The sequence below is a fragment of the Seriola lalandi genome, unplaced genomic scaffold (assembly GCF_002814215.2).
Source record: "Seriola lalandi dorsalis isolate HSWRI2012SDOR001 ecotype SW California unplaced genomic scaffold, Sedor1 jcf7180002054394, whole genome shotgun sequence".
Taxonomy (NCBI): Eukaryota; Metazoa; Chordata; class Actinopteri; order Carangiformes; family Carangidae; genus Seriola; species Seriola lalandi.
The window spans coordinates 179,031-193,163 of NW_019524947.1; the positions used below are offsets into that span (position 1 = coordinate 179,031).

Genomic DNA, 14,133 nt, shown 5'->3' on the forward strand with positions numbered 1-14,133 from the left:
AAGTGTCTGGAAACTGTCTTTAAGTTCAGTACATGACTAAATTAGGTGTTACTCTCTATTAGTAGGTCAAGTGATGGCATAGGTACTTTTTTGGTGCCTTAAACTTCAACAGCAGCAGCTCAGCTCCGTTAAAGCTGCTCTAGCTTCCTCTAGTGGCCAAGACAGGTCAGTGCGTGTCCCACAGAAACTGGCGCACAGCGCAGGACAGTGTCAGAAAAAGAAAAATGACAGTCTTGCACTATATCAAATGAAACATTTATTATTGCATATTGATTCTGCCATAGAAAGTGCAAACAAAAATGAATGTAGTCAGATGATTTGGAATTATAAATGATAAAACATTATTTATAATGAAGATATTAGTCGACCAAAAGCTTCATTAATGTGTACATGAAAAAATTGTTAGCTACCTTTCAAAGACAAAATTTGGAATCATAGTTAAAAAGACCTGATGGGCTGTGTCTCACACACGAGAAAGTTCTTTGACTCTGTATTAACTTGTTGTCTCTGTGAGCTGACGGCCCAGAGGGCCCACTTAGAGGAGAGGCACTTCAGGTGTGGTTCCTGTTATTGCTTGTTGCCATGGTTACGCGTCATCTCCACCACAGAGCAACAGTAGGGCCTTACGGTAGTCACCACCAGTATCTCCCTGTAACAAACACACACATGCAGTAAAATTTAAGAACGGGAAAAAAGGTTTAAATACACGTGAGTGTGTGTTGTGCAGTTTATTGAACATACCCTGATCATTGAATGCAGAGAGCAAGCAAACTTCCTCCTGAACTCAGCTCTGATGTCCAACATGTCCACCTCGCTACGACTCACCATCACTCTGATCAGGGTGTTGTCATCAGTACCTGCACCCTGCAACAAACGCATAAACATATCATCACTTTATGTCTTGTAAACATAAACAGCATATTAGATAGCAGCATCACATTTTTAGAAATCACTGATTCTTTACAGTGCACAGTGCACAGGGTGGTCACGTAAATCTAATTTAACACAGAGAGCTCTCAGAGGCTGCAAAAATATGTCATGGCTGCACAATTTTCTACTTAATGATTAAATGAAAATGTTTAAAAATTGATCATCTGCAAATAGAATTAGATCTGAATCAAAATGACAGACATGAAAAAAATAGTGAAAATGTTTTAAAATAACTGTAGAAATCTGCACCTGGATTCATATCATCACCATAAAACAAATCATTTGTTCCTTGGCTTCTCGCCTAACTTTCTATTATTGAAGGTATTAATATCATCAAGTTTAGTTTCATCATGACCATCTGCACATTAAACCCTTTTAACATAAAAGCAAAACCTATACAAGGAAAATTTAAGCTTACGTGTCAATAAAATATCCCCTGAATAAAAGCATCAATCAGGAGTAGGCTGATGTGTTTTTGAGAAATAGTTTAAGCCCAGAGTGATATTCAGAAATCCACAGCTGTTGGTTGTTTTACCTTCATGGAGTAGTACAGGGTCTCAGCAAAATAGCCTGGAACGCTCCTGGCACACTTCACTTTAGAGAAAAAACAGAAATGATAGGCAACAATTTAAAAATGGTTGTTATAGGTCAACACCCTTTTAAAAGACATGAAGGCAGAACCTATCTGCAGTATGGACTTGTTTCATACCCACGGCGAGAAGCAGGTCTCTCAGGGCTCCAGATGTTTCCCTCTGGATGCTCTCCTCCATCTCGAATCCAGACAGCTTCATGTAAGCATCAAACACTGAAACACACAGGTTCAAAATTAGTCAGATTATTATGTGAAAGTGCAAAATAATTACAGTAGCACCTGTCAACTGTCTCTCACACATACACACCTTTCCTAAGATGTTCAGCACTCCGGTTGCCCAGGATGGTGACGAATGCTTGTTCATCAGTGCCAAAATGCTGCTCTCCTGCCTTGAAGAGGGCCTAAAACCACAGAAACATGTTTCTGTTACACCTCGTTTGTCCTTTAAAAAGCAATTAAAAGAGACTCTTAAAGAAGCATTACACCAATTTTACATGTCAAAGTCTTTCTATTTTTCACCAGTCAGAGACCACTACACAGCTACCAAAGAGTTCAAATGAATTCAAGTGCTGTCATTCACGTGGCTTGACTCCGAACTTGAAAACAAAAGATGAACTTTAATATTTAGGCCTAATTTAAAGATTTTTAATGAAGAGCATATTATACACACTAGGGCTGTGGAGATGACACCAGATAGTAACGTATGTTTTTGGCTAAAGCAGCAAATGAAATACCTGACAACTCAAAATACACGCAGATGCAAAAGTCAAAGAGCAACGATCAATGTTACTACTGATTAAAAAAAAAACACAACTGAATGATTGTACTTTTCTGCCTTTTTAACATCTTTTAAATTCAACTTAGAAATTTTGAGAGCATTTTTACTTGCTTCTTCCACTAGAGGGCGTCACAACATCATTACACACCACTTTTACAAACTGCAACCCTCACCTCCACAACAGTCACATTCATAAAACACTCTTCTCATCTTGCTCAAAGCCCAACAGTTAGATCCTATCTACAAACACATGTGACAGTCACACCCTCAGACAAAAACACAAAGACACCATTGATGGTGAAAGCAGAAATGTTTACTGACCAGCAATGAACAACTGACTCACCTGAGCATCATTCTCGATCTCTCCCCCCTGGATCCCCTTCTGCCTGTTTGCCTAGGGAGAGACAAGACATTTCGATCAATTAATCAATCAATCAAACAATCAGACTTTGTAAGTTTAGCACTTTTCATACAAACACAATGTGACATAAAGTGCGTTACACAATAAAAACAATAACCCCTCCTATATCCACGCACAAAGCAATATATGACCATATTATAAATAAAGGACTCAATAAAAATAGAAATTCAAGAACTGAGGAACACCATTATAAATCTCAATAATCTGCAATGAGGAAACATCCGAGGAATTAAAATGATAAAATTCAGTATAAGAGGAAGAGGAGAGGTTTACCTGCAGCAGAATAACCAGAAGTCTCTTGAAGTGACCTGAAGTGTCACCACATACATCCTCCTCCAGGTTGTCGTCATATTCTGAGGGAAACAGGTAAAGACACACATGTAGTCTTAATTAAAAAAAATAAAAAAGGTTTCCTTGATTTCTGTAACACTCTTTTACAATTGCTGACTCACACAATTTCAAACTACTGTATTTTCTCACTCAAACTCAATTGTGTGCATATTTACGTACTGTTGTAAAACCTGTTACATTTATGTTGAAAACCTAAAACATAACAAAATTACTGTAAATTAGACTGTTTTTCTGCATTCTCTAAATCTAAGCTCAAGCTCCATTTAATTTTTGTTTAACTCAGAAACATCTGTTGATCCGGTCAACTTTTTTTATGTATATATATGAAATATACCCACAAGAACTATATAATTACTATGAGGAAAAACATCAGTACATGGGAAGAAAAGTACTTCACTTCAGTTTGTGGGTTCCCTCTAAGTTAATAATTACGACTGGCAGCTTCTCTTGAACCATCTTTGCAAACTGTGATGAAACCATAAACTTGTGACCGACCCATTTACATGCGCTTCACACGCAACACTGATAGTGTCTAAACAGGAAATTTTACTGTGAACAACAGGAACACACGATTTTCTGCCAAAGTCAAAAAACTATTGATTGCTTCACATGAGAGATCGTTGTATTTTGTGTTCTTCTCACTAGTTTAAAGTGAGTTTTTGACTGTTATATTGATTCAAAATAATAACTGAGGATTTTCTTTCACAACTTTGACTTTTTTACTTATTTTGTCTTGTATATTTAATGTCATAGATAAAAAATTAAGATTAAAAAACATTTTATGAGTATTAAATACAGTTACAGACTAAAGTTTTAGTTAAATCACTGATCATGATAAGTTAAACCAAATATGACCGTAGGATAAACAACAACATCAACATGTTTACGATCTCAGGTGAGTTTATCATCCAGTGTTAGTGTGTGTGAGCGTGTGTGTGTGCGTTACCCTGTCTGTAACCAGCGATGATGTCCTTCACCTGCTGACATGTTCTGGAGGAAAGAATCTCCACCAGCACCTTCTCATCTGTTCCTGCCCCCTACAGGTGAAAGGGGGGAAATGTCACAGACTTCACAATTCAGTTTCCAGCTGCTATGTCTGCTAACATTTCTGTACACATCTGGTAACTGTAGCACTTACCTTGATGGCATTGCGAAGTGATGTCACATCATAAGCAATGGGTGGGGTCATCAGACCCACAATCAGGGTCTCGAATTTGCCTCCGAGCTCTCCCTTCAGGTCGCTGACCAGATCCTGTCATGCAGATACAAAATGTTCTTTAGTTGGTTCTGGTGCAGCATAAATGTGTGACTGCACCGCAACGTTATGCAGTGAAGGATTTTTATGGTTGTTGTGTGCAGCTGGATTATTTTTTGCTACGGTTAGTGTGTAACCCTGTTATGTAATTTATACTGTGTGTTTCTGCTGATCGCTTGACCATGACAAGTTGGAGATTTGATATTGTGAGTGGTCAGTAGTTTCAAAGACCTCAGTAGGCTTCAAATGAAAAGCTTGACCAGCCTCTGACACACAGTCCATGCCACATTTGCAAAACATGAAAAGTGTGTGGAGGTGAGGAAGTAGGAGGGTTTGAACTTCAATTCTTGACATACATACTCTTACCTTTCCAAACAGAGTTTTGTAGGTGGCCTTGATCTCCTGCCTCTGGGCGTTGCTGCGAGCCGTCAACAGCTGCAAGATGGAATCCTCATCAGTCCCTATGGCAACAAGCACCAAGGTTACTCAGCAGCTGTGAGTGTTTGTTTAGAATTATTCTCACACGATATACGTATTACATAACAATGAGCATACTGTATAAGTATACGCTTGATTACAAGTATTTCACCCACATAATTACAGCCTTCATACGTATAGACAGCATGTGTGTATGCTCACAGTGTCGCGTCTCAAGTTTCAGCTCTTTGCTCATGTGTTTATGACTCACTCCAGTCTGGGCGGAGCTCAACACAGACCGCAGCGTTTACTACAGTAATTGTTCAGACAGGAACTCCTCAAATAACACTCTCTCATTGGTCTGTTGTAGGAGTACTACAGACTGACGTGCCTTCGGCGTATCAGATAACACTGTGCTCATAGCAGAAACGTTACACAGTACACACAGGCAAACACACACATCAGCTTACCCAGCCCTTTCATGGCCTTGTGCAGGACCTCAGCATCCTCACTGGCTTTGAAGTTTCCGCTGGCTTTCACAGTTCCTCTGCTGGCCTGCAACATGGTAAAGGTGCACAAAGGAGGATTATAATGGCGAAGATTTTCCAAAGTTATGTCTTTTTCATGTCTTTTTTTATACAAACATTTGTTTTTGTAGAGCAGCCTGATACTGTGTCCCCACAGACACTTCTGTTTCTGGCTTTCTCCCTTTGTATCATGGCAGAGTGTCCTTTATGTCCTTTATGCTTAGATTAAAATAAGAAGTCTCAGATTTGTTTTGTGCATACACTGATCAAAGATGTCCCCTTTATAAAATAACAGAATATACTGTATCCTTTTCTGAGATACAAATATCAAATATGAGACACTCATCGAAGATTTCCTCCCTTAAGGGCTAAGGGTTACTAAACAACCTTAATGCCGTGACGACTTGCAGCTCCATGGAATCCATTCAGATGTGCACACACGATATCTCATTAAACCACTTTATTCACACATTCCCATTTCATCAAAAGCATGTTCTCACATCATTCTTTAGCCTTGGAACTGTCAACCATACCTCAAATTTATTCGGTGGTTCAAATGTGAAGGATGAAGTGAAACAAAATGGCAATTCAGTCCGATTATCTGGCTAATCATTTCTCTCAGTGTGGAAAAAATATTTCTAAACAGCAGCCTGACTGATACTGAAGATTGTATCAATGTGATAAGGCTGAAAAAACATTAACTTTCAGATCGATTTTAGTAAGTGTTTACAACCGTGACAATGCTCCAGTCACTGCGGTCACTCCCTAAAACTCTGACATATTAGCAACAAAATAGTCAGGCGGCTGCTTCGTGTTTCAGGGGGAGAAATGTTTAGAGAGGAAAACCACGGGAATGTCTCTGGAATTTTAACCCTAAAAACCAGAACAACCAGGACTCTGTCTTTCTCTGCTGACACTTGCCTTTTTCAGAAACACACTCACCACCACAAGCTAAACAAAATCTAATCAAGCAGATGGCTGCTTGGATAAACAAGGAGATATTTAGACGACAACACAACACAATGCAGATAATTCCCACTGGAGTGTAAGACACCGATTCTAGCCGCTACAGCCGAGTCCTGTGGAGCTTGTTCAGACATGACTGAGGTGGTGGTGGGGGGGGCTTCTGATGGAGGTATGTTGACCCTATGTACAGAGGCTGTCACAATGGTATCTCTGCTTTAGAGCACAGGCAGTGACATCACACAGGTCTTATCATTCTCCTCCTACATTCATGGACTGTGGTTACCATAGAGACAGTACACAATCCATGTAGTCACTCTTGTATGAAGTCCTCTATCATAGTGTCATATAATGAATGTTAATTTAATTTAATGTTAACTGTTAACAGAGCTTGAATGTGAATATTACTCCTTCGCAGATTAAAAAACGAGGCTGGTGTTGTTCAATATTTTTCTTATTGTGAACAAATCCCATTAAATGACCAAACCCAACAATGTGTCTCTCTATACCACTCCCTTACCTATAGGCAGGACTGTGACTGCGATGAGAACCAAGAGATCATGTCCTCTGTATTATTTTAGTTTAATTCAAGTTGCAGTTTACACTTCATAATTTAAAGTTACACATAGTGGGTTGCAGAAAACTTGGATACAAAAATGCAGAGACTCAGTGTCCTCAACTTTGACAATTTCCAGGCAGAAAAAAAATGAAGAAATACAGTAGGTACACTAATAATGGAGTTTTTAGTGAAGGAGGAGATGTATTGTGTCTATGAGTTAAACTTTTCAAATGATCAATATTTACATTTTCATATATTCTGGATTCTTCAGTGAGGGACAGGGCGTAAATCATTATTCAAAGCCGAATATTGTTATATGTTTTAAAACTTGTCAAAGTGGATCTTTATTTGTATAATATGAAAATTAATACAAATGAACATTAAATTTTCCAAGAGTTTCAGTTCTCTTTAAATGAGGGAGGAGGCTGCCTGAATTTATGACCTCAGTTTTCCAAAAATCCTGCAGCCGTGGTACCAAGCCCATTTTTCCCATTGAAGACTTAAAGCTTTAAATATGTCACAAATATATAGTAGCAGGTTTTAAAAAAAAAAGCTTCGTAACTTCCTAAAACAGCTGGGCACTGTAGTATTTAGCAAATGTCACTCAAACAGGAGTGAATAGTGCATTTGTCACGGACTTTTTTCAGCTGCAAATACAAAGCTACAATTCAAATACAGGTGCAAGTTAGTATTTACAGCTACAGGGCTGTGCACAGTAATGTGGGATTGACTCAGAATAAACTACAGCATCCTTAACCATGTCCCCCCGTGTAAAGGTCTGGCTCACTGATTCGTTTTAATAGTTTTTGCCTAACAGCTGAACTCTGCGCTACAAAGGAATATGCCACATCAGGCTCCGGCTACACGGACAACAGTTGTTAGTAAGATCAATTCATTGTTGGTCTTTTCACTGGATTTGCTGACAACAAGAAAAACAGATTACCACCAGATCTATCTTTTAAGTCAAGTTAGATCTTAGTCCTATTAAAACTGACCACTGTGAGTTTGGTTTATAACCCCAGAGTAAACTGCCTGCAGACTACAGAAGCGTCAAATCATCACGACTGACTGTCGTCATGAATATAAACAGAATTTTTATGCTAACCGACCAACTCCACCCTGACATGCAAAAAAAGAACCGATTCCCCTTTAAGAGAGGGAGGCCGGCTTCTAACTCCAGACTAGACGTGGAAATGGGAGTATTAAACAGAGAGAGAGAGCTGGAGAGACCCACCCGAACGGAATACAGCCCATATGAGTCATACACTAAACTTCCCAACTTCCCCAGAAGAAAACTCTTCACAGCCCCACAAACATGCGCACTTAACACACGCTCACACACACACACACACACTTGTCTTTCTATATTTGCAAGGACCCTCACTGACGTAATACTTTCTGTAGCCCCAAACCCTAAACTTAATCTCAACTAAATGCCAGACCCCAACTTTTAGAAAACCTAATCCTAACATTAACCTTAAAAACTATCTTCAAACTGCATTTTGAAGTAATAAACAGCCAACATGTCCTCTAACTGGTCCTCACAAACATAGCAATACAAGTCCATCCACACATGCACATTTAAAGATTAATAATTCATAATTAGTGAAGGAGTCCATTTGACAAATTCTCTGTTAAGCTACACAGAATTACAGAAACTAGTCACAGTATTTATTCAGTTGCATGTACATGGTTTATTTTACACAGATGTTCTGTCATTGATTCAACTTACAAAAGATACTGTTATGTTTAGTGGAAAGTGGAAAGATATCTAAACTTTATCCAGAGCGAATAAATATCCATCTGTAATTGACTTATCCTTACCAGTCAGATGAAATATCTTAGCATTATATAATGTGGAATAAAGTGGGCGTTGTCTTGGAGTTCACAGGGTAAAAACAGCTGTGAGTCATACATTTGCATAAATAACGGATTTTTACAAAAACTATTTTGAAGTTGAATTATTGTTGTCATCCGTTTAATATGAAGTTTGTCGTGTTTCTTTGGGCTGACAAGTGATAAAGTCTGAAGAGGAGAGAAGAGAAAAAAGTATGAAGTGAAAGTGACTCACCATTTCGTCAGTCTTGTAGGTTTATTCAACGGTAAGAAAAGGATCTATTGAAGAGAGAAAAACGTTGAGACAAATACCAATCTCCCTCTGCATAGCACAAGTATTTACTTAAAACGCCAGTTATTAACTTGTGTTTCTCATCAGTTTTCTTCATTTCTCTCAACAGTAGCTGTCAAACTTCCGTGGACCAGACATGTCCGTCTTTTGTCAACAGGTAGACCCCGGCTGTCCCCGCTCACCTGATGCTGCTGAACTTCTCTACTTAAGTTAAAACGACAAACTGAAAGTGCTCCGGTGATGTGGTGTAACTTACCGCAGAGCAGCAGCTGACAGATGGAGCACAGGGAGCAGACACACAGAGAACCGACAGAGAGTGAAGAGAGCAAGAGAAGAAGGACGGCGAGAAGACACACTCGGAAAAAACTCGCTGCGCGTGAGTGTGTGACTGGTGCGCGTGTGTGCGCCACACCCAGTTGTAGCACAGCCCTGCTCCCGAAGCACTCTGGGAAATGTTGTTTTTGATGTTTTGAGGCTTTATTTTTTCACCATAATCTTACATTGTTCGGTAGCAGCAGAATGGATGTCGTCTGATACTGTTCTGTGGTTTTATAAACCTTTTTCCCTTTTTCGTAAATGACACTTTGGCGTGCTACAGCAGGAAAAGCACAGGTGTAATTAATTTAAACGTGATGGCCCTGAGGCCATCATATCAAAATGAGTTTTATCTGTGCTTCCTGTCATGACCCCAAAGCCACAGTCAGAAACAGTTCTGATGACTGTGCTGAGACTGAACTAAACCACTAAAGTTGAAGGCTGTAAAACCAAACCAATAAGCTGAAAGACACTGAAACGATCCATAGAGCAGAGAGGAGCTGCAAAAATAATTATCTGTGGGTTTGTCACTTGAGTGACCCCTTTCACATCAAACATAGTTATTTGATCCATTGTTAATATCAAAATATTGATTAGTGTAGCTTTAAAGTACATAGTTCAGTAAATCCAATCACAGTGCAGACAACAGGACAGACGCTGTGTTAACACCCACAAGTCAAAGACTATGATCATACTCCATATGTCTAGCAACTTCTTTTGTTGACCCATACTGAAAATATCTAAGCAATACAACTACAGATTGTAATCATTCATGTAGCATATATACCGAAGACAGAGATACAGATCAATTGGTCAGTTATGTTCTTGTTTTAGTTTTGGCTGTATAACTTGCCAACTTTATTTAGGTCAAGGAAATAAGGTAAAAATAAAGTTTAAATCAAGGAATAATTGAGATTACTGCACCAAACAGAGTTTTTCACTAAAGCACTGGATTATTTCTGAGACTTGACTGTAATTAGATAGATAGATAGATAGATAAATAGATAGATAGATAGATAGATAGATAGATAGATAGATAGATAGATAGATAGATAGATAGATAGACTAAGGGCCAGAGCACCACCAAAGGTTTGTAATAAAAGAATCTAAAGTGTTGTTTAAAGTTCATAATAATGTTTATGTACCAATAATTCAAAGTCATAATAATTAAATATAAACATCAGGTGACATCAGGTAAGACTGACACCAGAACTGTTATCACAAGGGCAAAACATAGGCCTACTCATTAAAGAATGTCACCATAGAAATATATTGATTTGCATTGTTTCTACCATGAATGCTATCCATTATCTCCCCTTTTGCTTTGGCATGTATGGAATCTACATGCCATGTCAATAAATCACCAAGTAACTGAACTGAGAGCTACAGATCAATTCTAACAAAGACACTTAACATAGTGAGAGAGACGGAGAGACATAGAGGGAGAAGACAGAGGGTGTGTTTAATATTTTAAAAGCAAACATATAGTTATGTGTGTATTTTGACAAAAGATTAGGCTTACTCAAATTTTTAATTCACAGAACAGACTTTTAAAGCAGATGGATGATCTTTTATTTTGAAAGAGCAATAAATGAAACATCTTTTTTTTAAACATGTCAATACATATGAAAATGCTCCACTTTAAGTAATAATTTGTGTCTGATACAGTTTAATTGTGCTCAAATAATCGAAACCAGCTGTAAATGTAGTTTAAAACCCTCCTCTGAAAACATGACCTACCTTTGCATTATTTTTTATCATTTACACTGGTTAAAAATATTTCAAACATTCTGAAACTATACAGATGGAAAATTTTAAATATTTAAATATCCACTAAACACACACATTAGGCATCCAGGCTCATTCACACATAATCCGTTTTGAGGTAGCAGGTGAAGGTCACAGTGCATTGTCACTTTCTGTATCTGTAGCGTTGTGATTCTGCAAGTAAAAACCAAAGCAACAGAGCTAACAGCATGCTGAGTGAGACAAAGAGACTAAAATACACCACCGTGCTCCATCCCCAGCCTGCTGGTAAAGGAGGCACACCATTCACCTCCAAAATTTGTGCTGGGATAGGCATGCTGGTGTGCACAGGTGTGAACCGGTTTCTTTGTTGACTGGGAGATGAAAAGTGAACTCTCCACCATTAACCCTGCTGGTGATGCACAATAACTTTCTCCAGGTCTCCACAGGTGAATATTTAGTTTTCTTTATCTTCTGAGGACCACAATTATTCCATGAACCTCATTGGCACCGACTATGTTGTTTTTACCAGCTGTTCAAACAGAAACCTATAATAGATAGCTACAATCAAGTTTCTTTAAGAGCAAAGATCTTGATCAAAGCAACAGGTCTAATAATAATTTTGTCTGAAGAGAGTGACTACATATCTGTTGAGATGATGACTCACCAGTGTGCTCTGTTCTCTGAGTGGTTAATCCACATTCAAAATAAAATCAAAAATGAAGACAAAAATAAGAGTTCTTGTCTCGCTTGTCTTCTTCCCCTCAATTTTCATAGAACACTGTCTCACTGTTGCTTACCCCTTTTAAACCAGCCTATGAATGTACCATTTAAACACTCAGACAAACAGATGGACAAATAGACACACATAGAATAAATCACCAACTACCCATATCCCTCTGACCTATGAACCTATCAGCCCACAGAGACAGAGTGAGATAGCCTGTGGGCTATCTCACTCTGTCTCTCACTCTCATAAACACACTCACCACGCACAAACACACCCTGAAGGTGTGTATGATCGATACTTTGTTGGACCGTCTGTCTTCATGTCTGATTAAAAGATATCTCAGCATGGCATGTTGTAGCTTTTCTGCTACTAGCATGCATTTTGGAAATATCTCAAAAAGGCCTAGTGACACAATTAATATGTGACATTATACAATATAGTCTTTAAGTTATACATGATCAAATTACAGCTGCTGCACTTCCATGTATCACAAATGTTTTATCTGAAAAGCTTTTAAAGTTATGGTCTCAAAGGCATTGTTTACAGTATATCATAAAACAATAAGAACCTAAGAGTCCATGCTCTTTTTGGGAATATCAGGCATGCAATAATCACTTAGAAGGCAAACAAACAATAACAAAACAAAACAGACAAAATTAAAAAAAAATTAATATAAAACAAGTGTATAATTTATTCACACCAATTCTCTCACTATCACTACTCTTCATATCACTATAACCATACTTGTGAAACATAGTTGTGCAGATTATAGTGCCACCAGGAGGAAGGAAGAGTGGAAAGCCACATAGCCAAAACAAATTAAAAAAGACCCATGTGTGTCCCATGCACACAGAGCATTTATGTATTTTCACAGCCTGGCTCTTACAGTCATGACAAGGAGGGAGACACACCATTTTAAGAAGCAAAAATAAGTAGTTTATTTAACAGAAATCAATCAAAAAGTATAATTAACAAATGGCTGCAAATCGTGGAGTTTGGATATCAGTAAGATCAGTGTGAAGTGCATGATGTGTGAGTGGTAAACCGATGTGTGTGTGTGTTGCAAAGTGCATAAAATAAACAAACAGGAACAAAAAAAAGGGAACTGAACGGCATCACATTGCCAGCGTGAATGCCTGCAGAGCGAGGGAGAGAGAGAGAATGAGTGACAGTGACCTGATTTTACAGGCTGGTGAACACCGGGCCCAGGTGCCACCAGGAAGCACTGATGATGAGGTTGCATAAGGCTTAGGCCTCTGCCACACAAACAGCAGGGGTCACCACAGTATACACTTTTATTCCCACTGACACGGATAGGTACCAACAAGAACCATCAGGTGTTAAATCAGATCGGTGCTTACAGAAGCAACGACATGAACAAACAGGTGCAAAAAACTGGGAAAACAGGAAACGCAAAGTAATATCCCACTGGCAGACACCATAACTGGTGTTAACCAACCGGTATGTAACTGCAGGCAATGAACAGTCAAATTCTCACAAACTGTGCAAACCTCTTGAGTAACAAGTGCCTGAATGTATGTGGATTTTACAACTGCACTCAATGCTCTACATACAGTGAAATGCTCACTGTTGGAACAATAGCAGCACCCTAAGGTGACAATTGGCAACTGCAGTCTGTAATTTATTGGTTGTTTTTAGCCTCAGGGTACACTATGGCAAAGCTTGGCATAGACCTAAAGGTTTGTGACTTAAATATACAATCCTGGAGTAGACAGCTGTACATCAATTTACAAGGAAGTAACATTGAGTTTTAAAGGCAGTTGGCAAAAGTGGATTGTTGCAGTGACAGAGACAGTTGTAGAAAACACTCTTCTGCCTGCAAAAGGTTCAATTATTTTCTTTCTTTCTTTTTTTTTTTAAATAACTGACAAACACTGATATTTAACTATTTTGAAATGACCAGTCCTTCACTGTGTTCATGGTTTTATAAGTTGAATCTGAATTTCTAGTAAGCATTTCATTCACGTGCACTGCGATAAGAAAAATGTAGGTGTAATTATGTACAAAAAGGTGGAAAATTTAATTTTACAAGAAGCCATATAATAGTCACTTGATTAATAACTAGATATTGAGACAATATGGACATAACCCTTTTTTGCAGTATTACTGTAGCCTGCCTATCCCATTCTTTTTGTAAATAAATGAGCTGCAGCAGTCTAATGTTTGATTGCATGGTAATTTATAGTTGATGTGTGTGAACTTGCCACAGTGGTTACACAACCTTGGAAAATGTGAAACTTAAGCGTTACTGAAATAAATAGCACTACACGCCTGTGTAAAAGTAACTGTGAATCCAAAAGTCTGATGTTTAACCCATTACAAGAAACCATTGTTTATAAATACGTCACACCTTTCTTTCTAGAAAGAACTTGATTTAACCAGCGTGATTTCACATTTAGC

At 38.3% G+C, this 14,133-nt stretch overlaps 1 protein-coding gene across 2 annotated transcripts; it reads right to left on the reverse strand.

The window, feature by feature from the left end:
- Positions 1-233: 233 nt before the first annotated feature.
- Positions 234-9,326, reverse strand: anxa5b (annexin A5b). Of its 2 annotated transcripts, XM_023409517.2 has the most exons (13): positions 9,178-9,326; positions 8,865-8,908; positions 5,215-5,299; positions 4,694-4,788; positions 4,211-4,324; positions 4,019-4,109; positions 2,995-3,074; positions 2,644-2,694; positions 1,830-1,923; positions 1,640-1,735; positions 1,466-1,524; positions 742-864; positions 234-649 (listed from the first exon to the last, which is right to left on the reverse strand). In XM_023409517.2, exons 2-13 carry the CDS (start codon positions 8,865-8,867, stop codon positions 587-589), a joined length of 954 nt encoding a protein of 317 aa, XP_023265285.1. In that variant the 5' UTR covers positions 8,868-8,908; positions 9,178-9,326; the 3' UTR covers positions 234-586. The 2 variants fall into 2 exon arrangements, with proteins under 2 accessions (XP_023265285.1, XP_023265284.1); XM_023409516.2 differs by lacking the exons at positions 8,865-8,908; positions 9,178-9,326 and having other exon boundaries at positions 5,215-5,308.
- Positions 9,327-14,133: the final 4,807 nt, after the last annotated feature.

What these genes read in the sequence shown, in the direction of transcription:
- anxa5b (XM_023409516.2), bottom strand. Translation starts at nt 5,308, where the DNA reads ATGTTGCAGGCCAGCAGAGGAACTGTGAAAGCCAGCGGAAACTTCAAA. An exon ending in AGATCGAGAATGATGCTCAG is followed by an intron (nt 1,924 to 2,643) that starts GTGAGTCAGTTG and finishes CTGTGGTTTTAG; the next exon opens with GCCCTCTTCAAGGCAGGAGA. An exon ending in CTCTGCATTCAATGATCAGG is followed by an intron (nt 650 to 741) that starts GTATGTTCAATA and finishes TGTTTGTTACAG; the next exon opens with GGAGATACTGGTGGTGACTA.